This window comes from Xyrauchen texanus, chromosome 17 (assembly GCF_025860055.1).
Source record: "Xyrauchen texanus isolate HMW12.3.18 chromosome 17, RBS_HiC_50CHRs, whole genome shotgun sequence".
In the NCBI taxonomy this organism is placed as follows: Eukaryota; Metazoa; Chordata; class Actinopteri; order Cypriniformes; family Catostomidae; genus Xyrauchen; species Xyrauchen texanus.
In genome coordinates this window covers 44,284,249-44,304,238 of record NC_068292.1, presented here as the reverse complement: position 1 = coordinate 44,304,238, position 19,990 = coordinate 44,284,249, and the positions used below count along the sequence as shown (strand labels likewise).

The 19,990-nt window shown below is 38.4% G+C and overlaps 1 protein-coding gene and 1 long non-coding RNA gene across 2 annotated transcripts in view; one reads left to right on the top strand and one right to left on the bottom strand.

The window, feature by feature from the left end:
- Positions 1–15,163, top strand: part of LOC127657869 (uncharacterized) — a 17,372-nt gene extending 2,209 nt beyond the window's left edge. Inside the window, exons 2-4 of the long non-coding RNA XR_007972329.1 lie at positions 10,346–10,451; positions 10,524–10,603; positions 15,015–15,163. This is a non-coding gene — a long non-coding RNA (uncharacterized LOC127657869). The remainder of the gene's footprint in view (positions 1–10,345; positions 10,452–10,523; positions 10,604–15,014) is intronic.
- On the bottom strand, positions 15,067–18,769 carry LOC127657864 (uncharacterized). Its single transcript, XM_052146816.1, has 2 exons — positions 17,463–18,769; positions 15,067–17,426 (listed from the first exon to the last, which is right to left on the bottom strand). Exons 1-2 carry the CDS (start codon positions 17,550–17,552, stop codon positions 16,848–16,850), a joined length of 669 nt encoding a protein of 222 aa, XP_052002776.1. The 5' UTR covers positions 17,553–18,769; the 3' UTR covers positions 15,067–16,847.
- Between the last annotated feature and the right edge of the window lie 1,221 nt (positions 18,770–19,990).

Sequence of the window (19,990 nt, the reverse complement as noted above, 5' to 3'; positions counted from 1 at the left end):
TCATGACCTATGACAGCGAAGGATTGAAGTTGCTCCTGAGGAAAATTAGGAGACAGTTTTTCGGAGGTTCTGAATGAAAAATGAAAAAATGTTGGGTTAGGTTTGATTATTTCAAGTCATTCCTGGTCTTATTTTGCATGTTGTGAATCAAAATGTAACAACTTGCTCCGCCTCTAAAACGACTTTCTTCTTCAGCTAACATCATCAAACCCTTTTTATTTTTCAAACACCTGTCATATAGAGATACTTTTCCACCCAAAGTTTTATCTTATTGAATTTCCAGTTTGTTCAGAAATACGTGCATGCATGTGTGCGTGTGTGCCTCACGCTTTCGCCCATAGAGTACCAAACACCCAGATGCATGTTCTCTCTCCAAAGCACATCACAACACATGACCTCTGCTGCTAATCTGGGCCAAACACACAAAGAGCACTTAGCAGTGAACACAAACAGGGCAGATGATGAATTTAACATTTGTAGCTTCATTAATTTGCCTCCCAGATTTCTAGCTTTTGGAAAGATTTTTGTCATGAGTCATGTAACCTCAGTCTCAGATGACATGCTGACAGACCGCCCATGGGAAACTGGACAATTGAGTGCAACAGTAGCTATGTTTCTATCAGGAAGACTTGCAGACTTGAGTTAAATTTAAGATGAAATTTACTTGATGAATATAAAACCGAAAAGTAACGTCTCTCTTTGGCGAAGGCCAAAACCGCCATATCCTGCCGGAGATAGGAGGCAGGGGTGAGGAGCCTACCCCAATGCAGGATGGGACTCAACAGGTGGTGGTGGGGTGGAGGAGGTTGCTGCGTTAGCACACTGAAATAGCAATGTGATGATTGTGAGCAGACTTATAAAGCAACAGCTTACATGTAATTGGCTAGGAGTTACCTAGCTAATAGTGCGATGATGTACAGATGCTAGTCTTCCCGCTAGAACTACGCTGCACATTTCCATCAAAGTTGTGAATTAAATTTTTGCAAAAATCCAAAACAATGTGCAGATAAATCTGCGTTTCCATCCCATGTGTTCAAAAGAAAATGATCCTCCCATCCGGTGCAATCGTAGCCAATACTCGCGGTTTAGAGAACACAGACAGTTGGTCGACTAGTAGTCGTTAGATTAAGCCATTGGTCGACTAGTAGTCGTTAGATTAAGCCATTGGTCGACTAGTAGTCGTTAGTTTAAGCCATTGGTCGACTAGTAGTCGTTAGTTTAAGCCATTGGTCGACTAGTAGTCGTTAGATTAAGCCATTGGTCGACTAGTAGTCGTTAGATTAAGCCATTGGTCGACTAGTAGTCGTTAGATTAAGCCATTGGTCGACTAGTAGTCGTTAGATTCAGCCATTGGTCGACTAGTAGTCGTTAGATTAAGCCATTGGTCGACTAGTAGTCGTTAGTTTAAGCCATTGGTCGACTAGTAGTCGTTAGTTTAAGCCATTGGTCGACTAGTAGTCGTTAGTTTAAGCCATTGGTCGACTAGTAGTCGTTAGATTAAGCCATTGGTCGACTAGTAGTCGTTAGATTCAGCCATTGGTCGACTAGTAGTCGTTAGATTCAGCCATTGGTCGACTAGTAGTCGTTAGATTAAGCCATTGGTCGACTAGTAGTCGTTAGATTAAGCCATTGGTCGACTAGTAGTCGTTAGATTAAGCCATTGGTCGACTAGTAGTCGTTAGTTTAAGCCATTGGTCGACTAGTAGTCGTTAGATTAAGCCATTGGTCGACTAGTAGTCGTTAGTTTAAGCCATTGGTCGACTAGTAGTCGTTAGATTCAGCCATTGGTCGACTAGTAGTCGTTAGATTCAGCCATTGGTCGACTAGTAGTCGTTAGATTAAGCCATTGGTCGACTAGTAGTCGTTAGATTAAGCCATTGGTCGACTAGTAGTCGTTAGATTCAGCCATTGGTCGACTAGTAGTCGTTAGATTAAGCCATTGGTCGACTAGTAGTCGTTAGATTAAGCCATTGGTCGACTAGTAGTCGTTAGTTTAAGCCATTGTTCGACTAGTAGTCGTTAGTTTAAGCCATTGGTCGACTAGTAGTCGTTAGTTTAAACCATTGGTCGACTAGTAGTCGTTAGATTAAGCCATTGGTCGACTAGTAGTCATTAATTAAATTAATTGCACTGAATTAACATGTTAAATCAACAGCCCTAATATATATATATTATTATTATTATTGTATCATTTTATTATTTATTTATTTGCTATTTTGTTTTGTTTGGAGTGCAATTTGAATTTAGAAATGTATTTGATTTCAGTTTAATTTTTTTTTTTTAAAGAAATTATTTAATTTTCAATGTAAAATCACTAAAGCACAAATATTCACCGATCCCTCTGCCCGGAGGTTTGAGAGGTATTTGGATATATATATATATATCGTGAAGGAGGGACCTAAATTAATTTATTCACGCACATTATGTATTTTCCGGTTTCATTTGAACTTTTAGTTAACATAAATAAAAAAATTAAGTTCAAAGTTTGAAATCAAGGTGTCTTTCTTTTTTGTGTAGGCTTAACCCGAACCCCGCTTAACGACAATTACCCCATAGTAGCACCTAGCGTCCAACCAGTGCTAATACACTATTACATATCTAATAGATTTCACAGTGAAACACGTGGAACTTGTGCCTCAAATGCTTGGGCCATGGGTACACCAAAGTGTCAAAATCACTTCTGTGCCACTCCGTGATGAGCATGAAGGAGCATGCGACGAGAGAAAGCACGTTCAGATCGCAGCAGTCTGTGCAGCATGCTAGCATTCTGGCGCTGTGCCAGGAAATCCCACAGCCGTGCCAACTTCTTCAGAGTGAGTTGGCGAGGGCAGGAGAAAAGCATCTGAGTAGCTGGGACAAATCGATAACTGTCCGCTGTGAGTTATCATAAGCGCAGCGCTCTGTTCATCTGTAATTAGCTCTCCAGCTGACTGCGACACTCCATACGCATGCATGTACGTGCATGCAGTGTTTATTTGTAATTGCCGTATTGAGATGAGCGTCACTATTCTGCAACGTCTCGTGCTGTTGTTGCGAGCTGCCATGTTGAACACATAAAAATGTCAACAGTCAACTTGAGGTGTTTACATGACCTCACACGTTGTCAGCTTAACCGTAATCGGTTTAAGAACGTGCATGTTAACCGGCTCAGTGATTAAGTAAATGAACAAACAGCTTTTAAGCATTCGGCTTCAAGGTACAGATTTTATATTCAAGTGGTGACCCAACACAATGCCAAATTATTAATCATAGTAACTTAACCAAAAATGTCCATTGGCCTAATATTTTGCACATCTGAAAGTTACACTTTATCTTTTTCCATCCGTGCTGCTCTTTAACCATATGCACAAGGCTTGTTACCATGGTAACCGGATGGTCAAATCTCCAGGGCGGTGATCTGTCACAAGGGTTGCAGAGGGTTATCCAGCTGTGACATGCGTGTTAATTACCGCAGCCAGCACGTCAGTAAGATCTATAGCTCTCACACATAAAGGAAAGGCTTCATGCCATTTTGTTGAAGACCTCTTCAGTGTCCAGGACATGCACCTGCCTGGTCACTTGCACAATCCGCCAAAAGAGCGAAAGAGTCTGGATCCGGAATGAAAAATCGCATGCATTTGTTTCAATTTATTTGCAACGATAACTTAACCTTTAAAGAGTCACCAAGGGTAAGTTCCGAGGAAGGCGGTCAATTACGAATATTCGTTGCATTTAAAATAATAATGCACATTTTAATGCAAAAACAGTGCATTTGAATTTGCATGCCAGCACTGACTCATTAGTGACGCCGATGCACCCTGACGTGATTTTAGTTAGCCTAGCCTAGCCTAGCTCAACCCTCGAGAGGCGGCTTTAGTTGTGTAGTTTGGGTGGCTGTGGCTCAGGTGGTAGAGCGGGTTGTCCACTAATCGCAGGGTTGGTGCGCACACGACTCCACATGCCGAAGTGTCCTTGGGCAAGACACTGAACTCCAAGTTGCTCCCAATGGCAGGCTAGCACCTCTAAGTCCTCTGCCGACTTTCCTGGAGGAAGAACAATTAGAATCGCGCGTAACAGTCTGAAGTCTTCTTTGCAGCCTGAACTTCCTCAGAATGTCAAATATGTAACAAAAAAACATCCAGTGCAACAAATAAAACGAAACGCAAGTGTCTCGAAGTTCTTTTTAACTTGACATGGTGCCTAAAAATATGAGATGCAGCAAAACGGTCAAAGACGTCCATCTAGTGTGTTTACACAGAAAACAATTGACAAACAGTGCTGGCACAAACAAAAACACGTTTGAGTCGAACAGCCCCTAACTTGTTTGTTTGTGTATGTGTGAGTGAGAGCGTGTGCGCTAATCAAGTTGTTAAAATGTCACGAATATTATATACGAAACAAATGTTACCTATATTGTATTAAATGTATGTAATAAATATTCATAATAATAATATTAGTTTATTTTTCATTTATTACAATCCTGAACCTGACCCGAATGCAAAGTTATTCTTTATCTTTTTCTCCCAATTTGGAATGCCCAATTCCCACTACTTAGCAGGTCCTCGTGGTGGCGTGGTTACTCGCCTCAATCCAGGTGGCGGAGGACAAGTCTCAGTTGCCTCCGCTTCTGAGACCGTCAATCCGCGCATCTGATCACGTGACTCGTTGTGCATGACACCTCGGAGACTCACAGCATGTGGAGGCTCATGCTACTCTCCACGATCTACACACAACTCACCACACGCCCCATTGAGAGAACCACTAATCACCACCACGAGGAGGTTACCCCATGTGACTCTATCCTCCCTAGCAACCGGGCCAATATGGTTGCTTAGGAGACTCACAGCATGTGGAGGCTCATGCTACTCTCCACGATCCACACACAACTCACCACACGCCCCATTGAGAGCGAGAACCACTAATCACCACCACGAGGAGGTTACCCCATGTGACTCTACCCTCCCTAGCAACCGGCCCAGTTTGGTTGCCTAGGAGACCTGGCTGGAGTCACTCAGCACGCCCTGGATTCGATCTCGCGACTCATAATAAAGAATACTACTTTTCACTGGTATTGTATGTATGCAAGAATGAATTTTGATTTGTCATGATAATAGTGTCATAATGCAAACTCTCTTAAATGGGCCTAAAATAGGCTTCATTTTCTTTAAGCAAAATATCTTAGGGTGAAATTTGACCTGGACATGTTGTTGAGTTTTGGTGAGATTCCCCCAGTAAGGTCAGTCTGTCTCCTGGTTTGTTATTCATGGAGCACTCTGCACATGCGGTCCGTCGCTCAGAGTGCGTGTGCCAGTGTCATGTGACCTGGTGTACTGCTCATGCACCGGCCGTAGCGGGAGGGTTTATCAAATGTTACGTAACAGCTAATGGCTCTCTTTATTTTCACCAGTGAGTGCCACAGATGTCACGATCTCTGCGGTTCAATGATGTTTACAGAGACATTCACAGTCTGATATGCATCCCTGCAGATTACCCTGCAAAACATCACTTGTTACGCAGGAAAATTGCACTTAAATACCATTCCAATGTGATTTCACGACTCAAGGGAGCTCAGGAAACTTTATTGAGCCCAGTGATGTTGCAGTATATTAATCAACTCGGATGTTTCTCCAAATGCCTTTGGAGAGATAAAAATATACACAAATGAGTCAATTGTTGTCATGCATTAAGATTGTAGAGCTATAAAATACAAAATCATGGATCTGGGAAGTCTGCAGATATATTAAACACACCACCGGCCAAATGCGACGAGGCTGAATCGCGTTCGCAAGCTCCTCCTCCAAATGCAGGTATTTCATGCGTGGGTAATTCCGCTCATGTACCCGCAACAGGCGGGCGACCTGTTAGTCTCAACACACGCATGTAAAGAGTTTTCACTCTTTTTTTTCTCCGTTTAAATCATCTGAAAACTGCAAGAATAATGTCATCTATGAGACCTCAGTCCATCTCGGGAGGTGCTGTGAGTTTATTTCCACGCGGTTGCATTGTGAACGCACCTCTACAACTCTGCAGGTTCAGTGATGTATATCTTTGCATTCAATAAACAAAGACGAACGTGATTAAATCATAAAGTAATACAAAACACGTTTACCTTGAACCTAAAATTTAGTTTATTTTCTTTAGGCGGCATTAACTGTATGTAAACACACATTCGATAAGAACACACATTTGGCGGCATTATTTTGGGAACACTAGTGTTTTTATTTTATTAGCCTTGATTATTGTTGTCTTTATACTTATAATTGTCTTTAGTTCTTAATCTGGAAGACTATTAGTCATTTTCCACCTGTTGTCGTTGACAAATGCTTGCATGATGGTAAATGTTTGGATTTTGGGAGGCGGTTAAATACGATTTTTTGTACCACCTTCGTTATTTTATTGCTTTTATTGTTTAGTTTAAAGTGCAGTTTGAATTTAAATGTCTTGATAAAACAAATATAATTAGTTTTTAATTAAATTTATTCCTGAGTTTATTATTGTATGACTTTATTCCTTTATTTTTAAAAAGCACTGCTTTAACCCTCTTGGGCATGGAGTCCTCTTCCACACCTCCATGATGACATCACGGAGCTGGTGGATGTTAGAGACCTTGTGCTCCTCCACCTTCCGTTGAGGATACCCCACAGATGCTCAATAGGGGTTTTGTCTGGAGACATGCTTGGCCAGTCCATTACCTTCACCCTCAGCTTCTTTAGCAAGGCAGTGGTCGTCTTGGAGGTGTGTTTGGGGTCGTTATCATGCTGGAGTACTGCCCTGCAGCCCAGTCTCCGAAGGGAGGGATCATGCTCTGCTTCAGTATGTCACAGTACATGTTGGCATTCATGGTTCCCTCAATGAACTGTAGCTCCCCAGTGCCGGCAGCACTCATGCAGCCCCAGACCATGACACTCCCACCACCATGCTTGACTGTGGGCAAGACACACTTGTCTTTGTACTCCTCACCTGGTTGCCGCCACACACGCTTGACACCATCTGAACCAAATACGTTTCTTGTGCATCATCTTTAGAAGAGGCTTCCTTCTGGGATGACAGCCATGCAGACCAATGTGATGCAGTGTGTGGTGTATGGTCTGAGCACTGACAGGCTGACCCCCCACAACCTCTGCAGCAATGCTGGCAGCACTCATACGTCTATTTCCCAAAGACAACCTCTGGATATGACGCTGAGCACGTGCACTCAACTTCTTTGGTCGACCATGGCGAGGCCTGTTCTGAGTGGAACCTGTCCTGTTAAACTGCTGTATGGTCTTGGACACCATGCTGCAGCTCAGTGTCAGGGGCTTGGCAATCTTCTTATAGCCTACTCCATCTTTATGTAGAGCAACCATTCTTTTTTTCAGAACCTCAGAGAGTTCTTTGCCATGAGGTGCCATGTTGAACTTCCAGTGACCAGTTTGAGGGAGTGTGAGAGCGATGACACCAAATTTAACACACCTGCTCCCCATTCACACCTGAGACCTTGTAACACTAACGAGCCACATGACACCGGGGAGGGAAAATGGCTAATTGGGCCCAATTTGGACGTTTTCACTTAGGGGTGTACTCACTTTTGTTGCCAGCGGTTTAGACATTAATGGCTGTGTGTTGAGTTATTTTGAGGGGACATCACATTTACACTGTTATACAAGCTGTACACTCACTACATTGTAGCAAAGTGTCATTTCTTCAGTGTTGTCACATGAAAACATATAATCAAATATTTACAAAAATGTGTGGGGTGTACTCACTTTTGTTGCCAGCGGTTTAGACATTAATGGCTGTGTGTGGAGTTATTTTGAGAAGACAGCAAATTTACACTGTTATACAAGCTGTACACTCACTACTTAACATTGTAGCAAAGTGTCATTTCTTCAGTGTTAAACATATAATCAAATATTTACAAAAATGTGAGGGGTGTAATCACTTTTGTGAGATACTGTATACATTTTAAAGACCATTTTTGCACTGTGGGGCCCGTTGTCCTGACTATCAGTCAGTAGAAATTGAAACTGGAAAATGAAATCAATGAGCCGGTGTGTTATGTCTGGTGTGTTGCGGGCCAGGTTCGGTGAGCCGGAACGTCCAGGGCCACTTTTTAGTCCCAGTCCGCTCCCGGTTGTGTGGATTGCACTCGGAACTGATTCTCGCTAATCGCCAGTCAGGTGAAGATGGAGCGGTCCTCATCATTTAACCACTGGATCTATAGAGATCATTTGAATTTTTAAGAATGAAATTACACCAATGGTGTGACGCTCACACATCATATCTTGCACCTCAGATTTGGAAAAGGTGATGGACCATCAGTAAGCAGGAAGTGCTCAAAAGCTTTGACGTCATTGCTGTTGATTTTATGGTCATGAGTGAATGAATGTGGCTGTCTACAAAACTCTGGCTGGTGTCTTCATGGCAAACACTAACAAGCGTTGCACTCGGTGGATTGTCATTTGTAACAGCAAATCTCAGCAATAATAGTACAATTATTCCATTGTCGAATAGTCGCTTGATGTCATTTAACGTAACTTGAGGTCATATAAATCTATAACGGTGACGCGCGAGACGAGAGGAGTGCTGCAGCTCGAGTGTGTGATCACATCATGGCGATATATCTTTAATTCATCCTTAATTAAAGTTCAAATAATACGGGAGCGCGACGTGTAAATAAACACAAACTCCAAAACTGTAATTCTCTGTGCGGTCAGAGCTGCTTCAACCAGTCACGGAAGAGACTCAATCTGAGCGGGAGTCGAGGCCGGGAGAGATTTAAAGTACCGCTAGCCCACACGCACGCTAATACGGAGACGCTCGTGATAAAAAGGAATATCTTGCTTTTACTGTAAAACAAGATATTAAAAATTATTTAAAGTTAGTTAAAGAGTAGTTTGAGGTGCTATCGTATGTATTTAACCCATATTTACTTTTATTTGTATTATTTAAATTTTGTATTTTCTCCTTATCTCCCCAATTTGTAACGCCTAATTCCCAATGCGCTCCAAGTCCTCGTGGTGGCGTAGTGACTCAATCCGGGTGGTGGAAGACGAATCTCAGTTGCCTCCGCGTCTGAGACCGTTAATCTGCGCATCTTATCACGTGACTTGTTGAGCGCGTTACCGCGGTTACCACGGAGATGTAGCACGTTCACCGTATTCTCCGCAGCATCCACGGAACAACTCGCCACACCGAGAGCGAGAACCACATTATAGTGACCACGAGGAGGTTACCCCATGTGACTCTACCCTCCCTAGCAACCGGGCCAATTTGGTTGCTAAGGAGACCTGGCTGGAGTCCACTGGACCCTGTAAATGTGTTGCCATTTTTCTACAGTGTGTTTCTTGAGGGTTAATTGGGTTTTACACCATTCTGTCACATAATGACGGTAAATTATACCAAACAGGAAGCACAATTTGCTTTTTGAACAAGTCGTAGTCTGATTGTTTCATGTCACAGTTGTTTGGTTGCATGTGTTTGGACGTCAGTTTATTACAGAGACAAATCTCACAATCCCTGAATGATCAATTCACCAAACAATGCATCGACACAAACAAACGAGTCGCTTCTTTTCACTAACCGTGTTTGTGTGGCAGCATGTATTGATAGACCTCAAATATTGGAGTGGTGCTGGTGGCGTAGTGGGCTAAAGCACATAACTGGTAATCAGAAGGTTGCTGGTTGGATCCCCACAGCCACCACCATTGTGTCCTTGAGTAAGGCACTTAACTCCAGGTTGCTCCGGGGGGATTGTCCCTGTAACGTTCATGTCGGATTGGAGCAGGGATGGATTACCGACCTGGCCAATGGGGCCAGTGCCCAGGGGCCCTTGACTGTCCTTTAGGGCCCTGAGCCACCCCCCCTCCCTCCCCTCCCCCGCTCAACAACTTTTGGAGGGAGGCCCTTGGAGATAATTGGCCCTGGTGCCTTTACAAGTCATAATCTGTCCCTGGTTACTAGAACAAGTCTGTGTGTTGATTGGTTGGTCTCTACTGGTATACACGTGTGACATCCAATCAGTCCCCCGTGTACCTTCCTATAGGTTCCATATACTTCCATATGGGTAATATGTGTGAGATCACTGAAGGAAAATAAGTTGTGAAATACGTGTTGTGCAGGTTTGACAGCATTGCGGTTTCTCTTGCATTGAAAAAGCAGCATGAGACACTTGCACGAGTCTCTCCGTTCGCCAAGTAGATCTGTTGCGCCCCCTTTTGGTCATCAATGAAATTGCGCTCATTCATAAACCTTCAAACTAGCCTTAAAAATATTTGTGGTGCATTTAATGCATCAATGAATGTATCTTGTAATCATGTCTCATGGACGTGCAGTGAGGACTGTATGTGTGATTGTGATTTATAGTTTTTTGTATTTTGGTTCTCAGAGGACGTCCTGGTGAAGGACACAGGGGAATGTGCAATATGTCTGGAGGACCTGGTGCAGGGAGACACCATTGCTCGTCTGCCCTGCCTCTGCATCTATCACAAAGGGTAAATCTCTTCAAATACGTGTGTTTACATGTTGTTTGTGCTCGAGCAATAATTGTGCTCTTTGTTTCTCAGCTGTATCGACGAGTGGTTTGAAGTGAACAGATCGTGTCCTGAACACCCTTCAGATTAAACACTCTTTACCCTCCGCACAGGTAACAGACACACACCTGTGTATGCATTAATCATCAGACAGACTTGTTTCCCTTGTACAAGTGCATTTGCATTTACACTAGATGCATATCTGCTTTGTAGTTTTCATATTTATCTGGGACCTTTGGCCTATAATGCGTATGTGCATATAATCACTCTATAAATGGTCTGTAGGGGCATTTAAAAGCAGAAAATCTTGTTCTTGCGACACATGCAGTACACGTGCTTTTCACTTGCCATGCATGTAAGAGCAATTTCATATTCACGTGCATGCATCTTATAATTGATTTGCCAGTATGCATAATTAACTACGTTTCCATCCAAGGACTTTTTGCTGAAAAAGTTTTAGCGCATCATAATAAATCTGATGGAAATGCACATTAGCGCTAACATGTCACAAATGTGTCGACTTAATATTTTTCCCTGTAACTCAAGCGCATAAACTCGATACATCGATACATCAAATGTTGCGAATAAATGGTTTGGAAACACTTTTTGTCGATAAAATTGCCATTAATGCAATGCCCCAATCGTTACCCTGTGTTACCATGGCGACAGTATTGAAAGCTGATTTATTGTACGTGATTATGGATTGATCTTTACGGCATATAGAGCTGATCTGCACACGGGACACTTCCAGGAGTGCAACACAAATATCTCGTATCATGCACCGGTCATCGACAAGTACAAGGAGAACAAATGAATGAACACTGTTTGTGATTAATTTAATCGCTGTAGACATCCATTATTTATTAAAGTTTCTTTTCCACACCATTCACAATAATAGACGACAGTCACAGAATTACCCCATAATACAAAAAACATAATTTCTGTGCACAAAGATGTTTTAAATTTAAAATAAATAAACAATACTGGGAGAAAAGCATCAGTGTTTTGTTTTAGTTTTTTTTGGAACACTTATTATTCTATTCTATTAAATTATTGTTTCGTTTTACTTTTGAAAAAATGCCGGCAAAATCCCCTGTATATTAAATAAAAAAAAATACAATTACCAAACAAAAAAAGCATTAAATTAAAAAAATTAATTACCAAACAAAAAAGGCATTAAATTAAAAAAATTAAATTACCAAACGAAAAAAGCATTAAATTAAAAAAATTAATAACCAAACGAAAAAAGCATTAAATTAAAAAAATTAATTACCAAACGAAAAAAGCATTAAATTAAAAAAAATTAATTACCAAACGAAAAAAGCATTAAATTAAAAAAATTAATTGCCAAACAAAAAAAGCATTAAATTAAAAAAATTCATTACCAAACGAAAACAGCATTAAATAAAAAAAATACAATTACCAAACAAAAAAGCATTAAATTAAAAAAATTAATTACCAAACAAAAAAAGCATTAAATTAAAAAAATGTAATTACCAAACGACAAAAGCATTAAATTAAAAAATTTAATTACCAAACAAAAAAAGCATTAAATTAAAAAATTTAATTACCAAACAAAAAAAGCATTAAATTAAAAAAAATGTATTACCAAACGACAAAAGCATTAAATTAAAAATGTAATTACCAAACAAAAAAGCATTAAATTAAAAATTTTTTATTACCAAACGACAAAAGCATTAAATTAAAAAATGTAATTACCAAACAAAAAAGCATTAAATTAACAAAAATTTAATTACCAAACGACAAAAGCATTAAATTAGAAAATGTAATTACCAAACAAAAAAAGCATTAAATTAAAAAATGTAATTACCAAACAACAAAAGCATTAAATAAAAAAATTTAATTACCAAACGAAAAAAGCATTAAATTAAAAAAATTAATTACCAAACAAAAACAGCATTAAATTAAAAAAATACAATTACCAAACAAAAAAAGCATTAAATTAAAAAAATAAATTACCAAACAAAAAAAAAACATTAAATTAAAAAAATAAAATTACCAAACGAAAAAGGCATTAAATTAAAAAAAAAATTAATTACCAAACAAAAAAAGCATTAAATTAAAAAAATTAATTACCAAACGAAAAAGGCATTAAATTAAAAAAATTAATTACCAAACGAAAAAGCATTAAATTAAAAAAAATGTAATTACCAAACGACAAAAGCATTAAATTAAAAAATTAAATTACCAAACGACAAAAGCATTAAATTAAAAAATTTAATTACCAAACAAAAAAAGCATTAAATTAAAAATTTTTTATTACCAAACGACAAAAGCATTAAATTAAAAATGTAATTACCAAACAAAAAAGCATTAAATTAACAAAAATTTAATTACCAAACGACAAAAGCATTAAATTAAAAAATGTAATTACCAAACAAAAAAAGCATTAAATTAAAAAATGTAATTACCAAACAACAAAAGCATTAAATAAAAAAATTTAATTACCAAACGAAAAAAGCATTAAATTAAAAAAATTAATTACCAAACAAAAACAGCATTAAATTAAAAAAATACAATTACCAAACAAAAAAAGCATTAAATTAAAAAAATGTAATTACCAAACAACAAAAGCATTAAATAAAAAAAATTAATTACCAAACGAAAAAAGCATTAAATTAAAAAAATTAATTACCAAACAAAAACAGCATTAAATTAAAAAAATACAATTACCAAACAAAAAAAGCATTAAATTAAAAAAATTAATTACCAAACAAAAAAAAAACATTAAATTAAAAAAATAAAATTACCAAACGAAAAAGGCATTAAATTAAAAAAAAATTAATTACCAAACAAAAAAAGCATTAAATTAAAAAAATTAATTACCAAACGAAAAAGGCATTAAATTAAAAAAATTAATTACCAAACGAAAAAGCATTAAATTAAAAAAAATGTAATTACCAAACAACAAAAGCATTAAATTAAAAAATTTAATTACCAAACAACAAAAGCATTAAATTAAAAAATTTAATTACCAAACAAAAAAAGCATTAAATTAAAAAAATTAATTACCAAACAAAAACAGCATTAAATTAAAAAAATTAATTACCAAACAAAAAAAGCATTAAATTAAAAAAATTCATTACCAAACAAAAAAAAAACATTAAATTAAAAAAATTAAATTACCAAACGAAAAAAGCATTAAATTAAAAAAATTAATTACCAAACGAAAAAAGCATTAAATTAAAAAAATTAATTACCAAACGAAAAAAGCATTAAATTAAAAAAATTAATTACCAAATGAAAAAAGCATTAAATTAAAAAAATTAATTACCAAACGAAAAAGGCATTAAATTAAAAAAAATTAATTACCAAACAAAAAAGCATTAAATTAAAAAAATTTAATTACCAAACGACAAAAGCATTAAATTAAAAAATTTAATTACCAAACAAAAAAAGCATTAAATTAAAAAAATTTAATTACCAAACGACAAAAGCATTAAATTAAAAAAAATGTAATTACCAAACAAAAAAGCATTAAATTAAAAAAAATGTAATTACCAAACGACAAAAGCATTAAATTAAAAAATGTAATTACCAAACAAAAAAAGCATTAAATTAAAAAATGTAATTACCAAACAACAAAAGCATTAAATTAAAAAATTTAATTACCAAACGAAAAAAGCATTAAATTAAAAAAATTAATTACCATACAAAAAAGCATTAAATTAAAAAAATACAATTACCAAACAAAAAAAGCATTAAATTAAAAAAATTAATTACCAAACAAAAACAGCATTAAATTAAAAAAATTAATTACCAAACAAAAAAAGCATTAAATTAAAAAAATTAATTACCAAACAAAAAAAAAAAAACATTAAATTAAAAAAATTAATTACCAAACGAAAAAAGCATTAAATTAAAAAAATTAATTACCAAACGAAAAAGGCATTAAATTAAAAAAATTAATTACCAAACAAAAAAGCATTAAATTAAAAAAATAAAATTACCAAACGAAAAAAAGCAATAAATTAAAAATGATTTACCAAACAAAAAAAACATTAAATAAAAAACAAATATTTCCAAATGAAAAATATATATATTTTTAGACTATATATGCCTTTTCTTTACACAAACTTAAATGAGCTTTATGCTGTTCTGTAGATGAATGAAGATTATAAACTATCAGAAATATTTGTCCAATGATGAGTTCACTTTCAGAAACGAGCTTATAATAAATATTTTAAATGTAACCGTCTTTACATCGGATCACATTTACTGCTTCTTCAGAAAATATAAATATGAATTATGACACTAAAATACATTTGAGATGATGATCAAGTTCAGTTGCTGGAGAAACATGCGGGACATGATGCAGTTGTGAGGATGATGATGATGATGATGAGGATGCTTTGGATTAGATGCCCATCAAGGTGGATGGAAACTAGGCTAATGTAAACAAAAATATTCTTAGTTTGCATGTTAAATGAATTGCAAATGGCATTTCCAGTTATCTTCACATCACGGTTATATTAAAGCTTCACTTTTTGGCCTGTGTTTCAGGTTTTTTGGCTCGTGGTCGAAAGAAGCGATGTTTGCCACTAGCGGACGGCGATGTGAACTCTTCTTCTTCTTCTTCTGACACTGTGACTTCGGTTTGTTCAGGCTGAGCGGGAGCGGCCTGATCGCTCAAACCCCACCCACTCTTCTCGTAGCTCCACCCCCAACGTGCCAAAACTCATTCAAGCAATCTTCAGGGAAACTCTGTGCTGTTGACTCTCTTCCCACACATCCTTGATACAAAAACAACATCGATGCCAGCGGGGCACGCCAAGAGATCTTTTCCTTGTCAGTATTTTGTCTTATATGCAGAAAAGCGTCCTTTAAACTCGATACATTTACCTGAGAAGATAACGAGACTTCATGTTCACGTCACAAATTGTTACAAGTCTTATGATGTCTTAACACATGCATGTCAGTTCATTGGCTGTTTACAGAACGGGAACTGCTCTCTGATTGGCTGGACTCAGGGTCAGCTGACTCATATGTGCGGCCTATGGATTATAGGGGTTGATTGTACTCTCAAGACTTTAGGGGACTGTGTCTACCAGTGCCTTCATTTTCAAATCCTGAGTCGCCCCGAGTCGCCCGAGGTGTCTGCGTTTTGTTTTTCCCTCCGATGGAACCGGATAAAAACAAAGTTCTTCCTTTAGCCGTCTCGCTCATGCCAGGATATGACGGGTCATTCCGGTGATCTCTGATTCCGGACGGCCATGAGGTGATTAGAAGTGCCCTATACATTTAACGGAACGTTCCGGGTTCAATGCATGTTTAGTTCAGTTGACAGGATTTGTTGCATAATGTTGATTAACACAAAAATTAATTTCGACTCGTTCCTCCTTTACGTTAAATAAAGCACAAATGTGTGTTCCAGTGAGTCACTTCCAATGCAAGTCAATGGGGTTTAATCTGTAAACGTTAAAATACTGTTTCACAAGTATAAACACAAGACATAAACAATATGATTTGTGTCATAAAATCTCTTACTGACCACATCTGTGGAAAGATATAGACAATTTTACAACTTCGTTGCCATGACGACACAACGCCAAACACCATAAAACCTTATATATATATATATAAACAACTTTACAGCTTAAATAAAACACGAGTTTTAACAGTAGAATTAATGTAAGTGCATTAATTCACATTTCTGCCTTTAATAAACTCTCTAAAATGAAACCCCATTGACTTGCATTGGAAGTGTCTCATTCAAACACACTTTTGACAATTTGACGAGTCAAAATACATTTTGTGGTATTCAACATTGTCACATATGCTGTCCGTTGAGCTTAACTTGCATTGAACCCGGAATATTCCTTTAATATAATGATGATTCTTTAATACATACATTAATACTTCATTGATTAATTAATAAGCGACTGTATGACAGTAATGTGAAGCTACTGAGAATAATAAACAATGCAATAATCCTCAATCAGTAAAGATGCAGAATAGTAATGATAATTAGTTGTCATTAAGATAATTGATTAATGCAAAATATAATTTTTAATCTTTTGATTTTGGGGTGAAGTATGGTCTAGAGCTGTTTACGTGAGGTTCACCCTCATTATTACGGGAAAACTTCATCTGTGTTTGTGTTGTTCAATACAAGTTCAGCTCAACAGCGTGTGAGGAATAATGTTTTCAACTCATCCCTAGTTCAAAAGTTCAGCCACAAGATGTAAACAATATGTGAGGGTTTTTTTAATGACCTTTTCCCCCAATTTGGAACGCCCAATTCACACTACTTTGTAGGTCCTCGTGGTGGCGCGGTTACTCGCCTCAATCCAGGTGGCGGAGGACGAATCTCTGCTGCCTCCGCTTCTGAGACTGTTAATCCGCGCATCTTATCACGTGAATTGAGTGCGTTACCATGGAGATGTAGAGGCTGGATGTTAAGTGCGTTACCGTGGCGATGTAGAGGCTGGACGTTAAGTGCGTTACCGTGGCAATGTAGAGGCTGGACGTTAAGTGCGTTACCGTGGAGATGTAGAGGCTGGACGTTAAGTGCGTTACCGTGGAGATGTAGAGGCTGGACGTTAAGTGCGTTACCGTGGCAATGTAGAGGCTGGACGTTAAGTGCGTTACCGTGGCGATGTAGAGGCTGGACGTTAAGTGCGTTACCGTGGCGATGTAGAGGCTGGACGTTAAGTGCGTTACCGTGGCGATGTAGAGGCTGGACGTTAAGTGCGTTACCGTGGCGATGTAGAGGCTGGACGTTAAGTGCGTTACCGTGGCGATGTAGAGGCTGGACGTTAAGTGCGTTACCGTGGCGATGTAGAGGCTGGACGTTAAGTGCGTTACCGTGGCGATGTAGAGGCTGGACGTTAAGCGCGTTACCGTGGAGACGTAGAGGCTGGACGTTAAGTGCGTTACCGTTGAGATGTAGAGGCTGGACGTTAAGTGCGTTACCTTGGAGATGTAGAGGCTGGACGTTAAGTGCGTTACCGTGGCAATGTAGAGGCTGGATGTTAAGTGCGTTACCGTGGCAATGTAGAGGCTGGATGTTAAGTGCGTTACCATGGAGACGTAGCGCATGTGGAGGCTTCACGCTATTCTCTGCGGCATCCACACACAACTCACCACACGCCCCACCGAGAGCGAGAACCACATTATAGCGACCACGAGGAGGTTACCCCATGTGACTCTACCATCCCTAGCAACCGGGCCAATTTGTTTGCTAAGGAGACCCGGCTGGAGTCACTCAGCTGTCGATTGAGCTCAACTTGTGTTGAACCCGGAACATTCCTTTAATTCGCCAGTAGCTGAGGATATTTGATTCTGTTCTTCTGTCATGACGTGTCGGAGCAGCCAGACATTGAATAAAAGAGGCAACATTTACATTTTGGTCCCAGAGACATCATCACCAATTTTCCTCGGATCTTTTTTGTTTTAAATCACAGTCGGATCATCACGTACGCTATTTTTAATGCTCTAAAGACACATTTCAGCTGCTTTTCCCAACATTCCCGTTTGGAGGTCGTGGGTGTTCCCAGCACTGTTTGACCGCTTCACACTGATTCTACAAGGGATTTTTTGTCACAGTCTTTAAGGCCGTATGTGGTTTGACTATATGAAGTGTTTTGGTCAGTTATCATGTCAACATGTGGACTAACCGTGACTCGTTGATGTTGAATTGTAAAGCGTGATTGCCCAAAGAGATGCAAATGTCTGATCATTATAATAGCTTTAAAATGCTGCTAATTCTGTATTTGACTGTGATGAGAACATGTTTTGAAATCATATGTGACATTAAAAGATGGAAGATTGATTTTAGATGTGTTCTTCACAGGGAAGGGATTGCAAAACTGCTGCGTGGGAATCATTTGAAAAACATTTTATGAAAAATAACTTGGATGAGCTGTCTGTCAATCAAAGCTTTCGCTGCAGAAGTCATGTGTCATTTAAGAGAGACATAAAAGCACACGTGTGAAAGTCTAATAATGCCACACGGATGATCAGAAAGTTTTTAATGATTTATATAAATTGTAACATTCCAAATATGTTTGAAAAACAAACAAACCAAAAATTTAAATAAACTGGACAAAGATAAGAAAAATATTTTAAGGCACAGACCATTAAATACTTGTTAAATGTTCTTTTGTGTGTGTGTGAGCGCATGTGTGTGTGTGTGTGCTTGTATATGTATGTGTGTGTGTGTGAGCGCATGTGTGTGTGTGTGTGCTTGTATATGTATGTGTGTGTGTGTGAGCGCATGTGTGTGTGTGAGCGCTTGTATATGTATGTGTGTGTGTGTGTGCTTGTATATGTATGTGTGTGTGTGTGATCGCATGTGTGTGTGTGAGCGCTTGTATATGTATGTGTGTGTGTGTGTGAGCGCATGTGTGTGTGTGAGCGCTTGTATATGTATGTGTGTGTGTGTGTGCTTGTATATGTATGTGTGTGTGTGTGAGCGCATGTGTGTGTGTGAGCGCTTGTATATGTATGTGTGTGTGTGTGTGCTTGTATATGTATGTGTGTGTGTGTGTGTGCGCATGTGTGTGTGTGTGTGCTTGTATATGTATGTGTGTGTGTGTGCGCTTGTATATGTATGTGTGTTTGTATATGTGAGTGTGTGTGTGTGTGCGCGTGCTTGTATATGTATGTATGTATGTGTGTGAGTGCGTGTATATGTATGTGTGTGTGTGTGAGCGCATGTGTGTGTGTGAGCGCTTGTATATGTATGTGTGTGTGTGTGTGCTTGTATATGTATGTGTGTGTGTGTGAGCGCATGTGTGTGTGTGAGCGCTTGTATATGTATGTGTGTGTGTGTGCGCTTGTATATGTATGTGTGTTTGTATATGTGAGTGAGTGTGTGTGTGCGCGTGCTTGTATATGTATGTATGTATGTGTGTGAGTGCGTGTATATGTGAGTGAGTGTGTGTGTGTGCGTGTGTGTGTGTGAATGTATATGTGAGCGTGTATATGTGTGTGTGTGTGTGAGTGTCTGTGAGTGTGTGAGAGTGTGTGTGTTTGTGTGTGAGTGTGTGTGAGTGAGTGTGTATATGTGTGAGTGTCTGTGAGTGTGTGAGAGTGTGTGTGTTTGTGTGTGAGTGTGTGTGAGTGTGTGTGTGTGTGTGTGAGTGTCTGTGAGTGTGTGAGAGTGTGTGTGTTTGTGTGTGAGTGTGTGTGTGTGTGTGAGTGTGTGTATGTGTGTGCGTGTATATGTGAGTGTGTGTGTGAGTGAGTGTGTGTGTGTATATGTGAGAGTGTGTGCGTGCGCATGTGTGTGCGCGTGAGAGTGTGTGTGTGTGCATGTGTGCGTGTATTTTTAGTATTTATAAAAATATTGGCATTCTTGGTAAATATGGTTAAAAAAGGCTTTGAAAAAAAATCTGCATCGTTGATCCTTTAATTGAAGTAAAACAATTGAAACAGGAAAAATCTCATTATTAAATACATTAAAATTATTGCCATGATGGTGTTAATGGGTGTTTTCAACGCTTTAGATATTTTCTTCCCATTTTGTGAAGCTC

Bases quoted from the DNA above. Each gene is read 5' to 3' on its own strand.
- LOC127657864 (XM_052146816.1), bottom strand. From the start codon at position 17,552: ATGCGCTACGTCTCCATGGTAACGCACTTAACATCCAGCCTCTACATT. The intron at 17,427-17,462 runs GTAACGCACTTA...TACATCTCCAAG, and splicing joins CCAGCCTCTACATTGCCACG to GTAACGCACTTAACGTCCAG.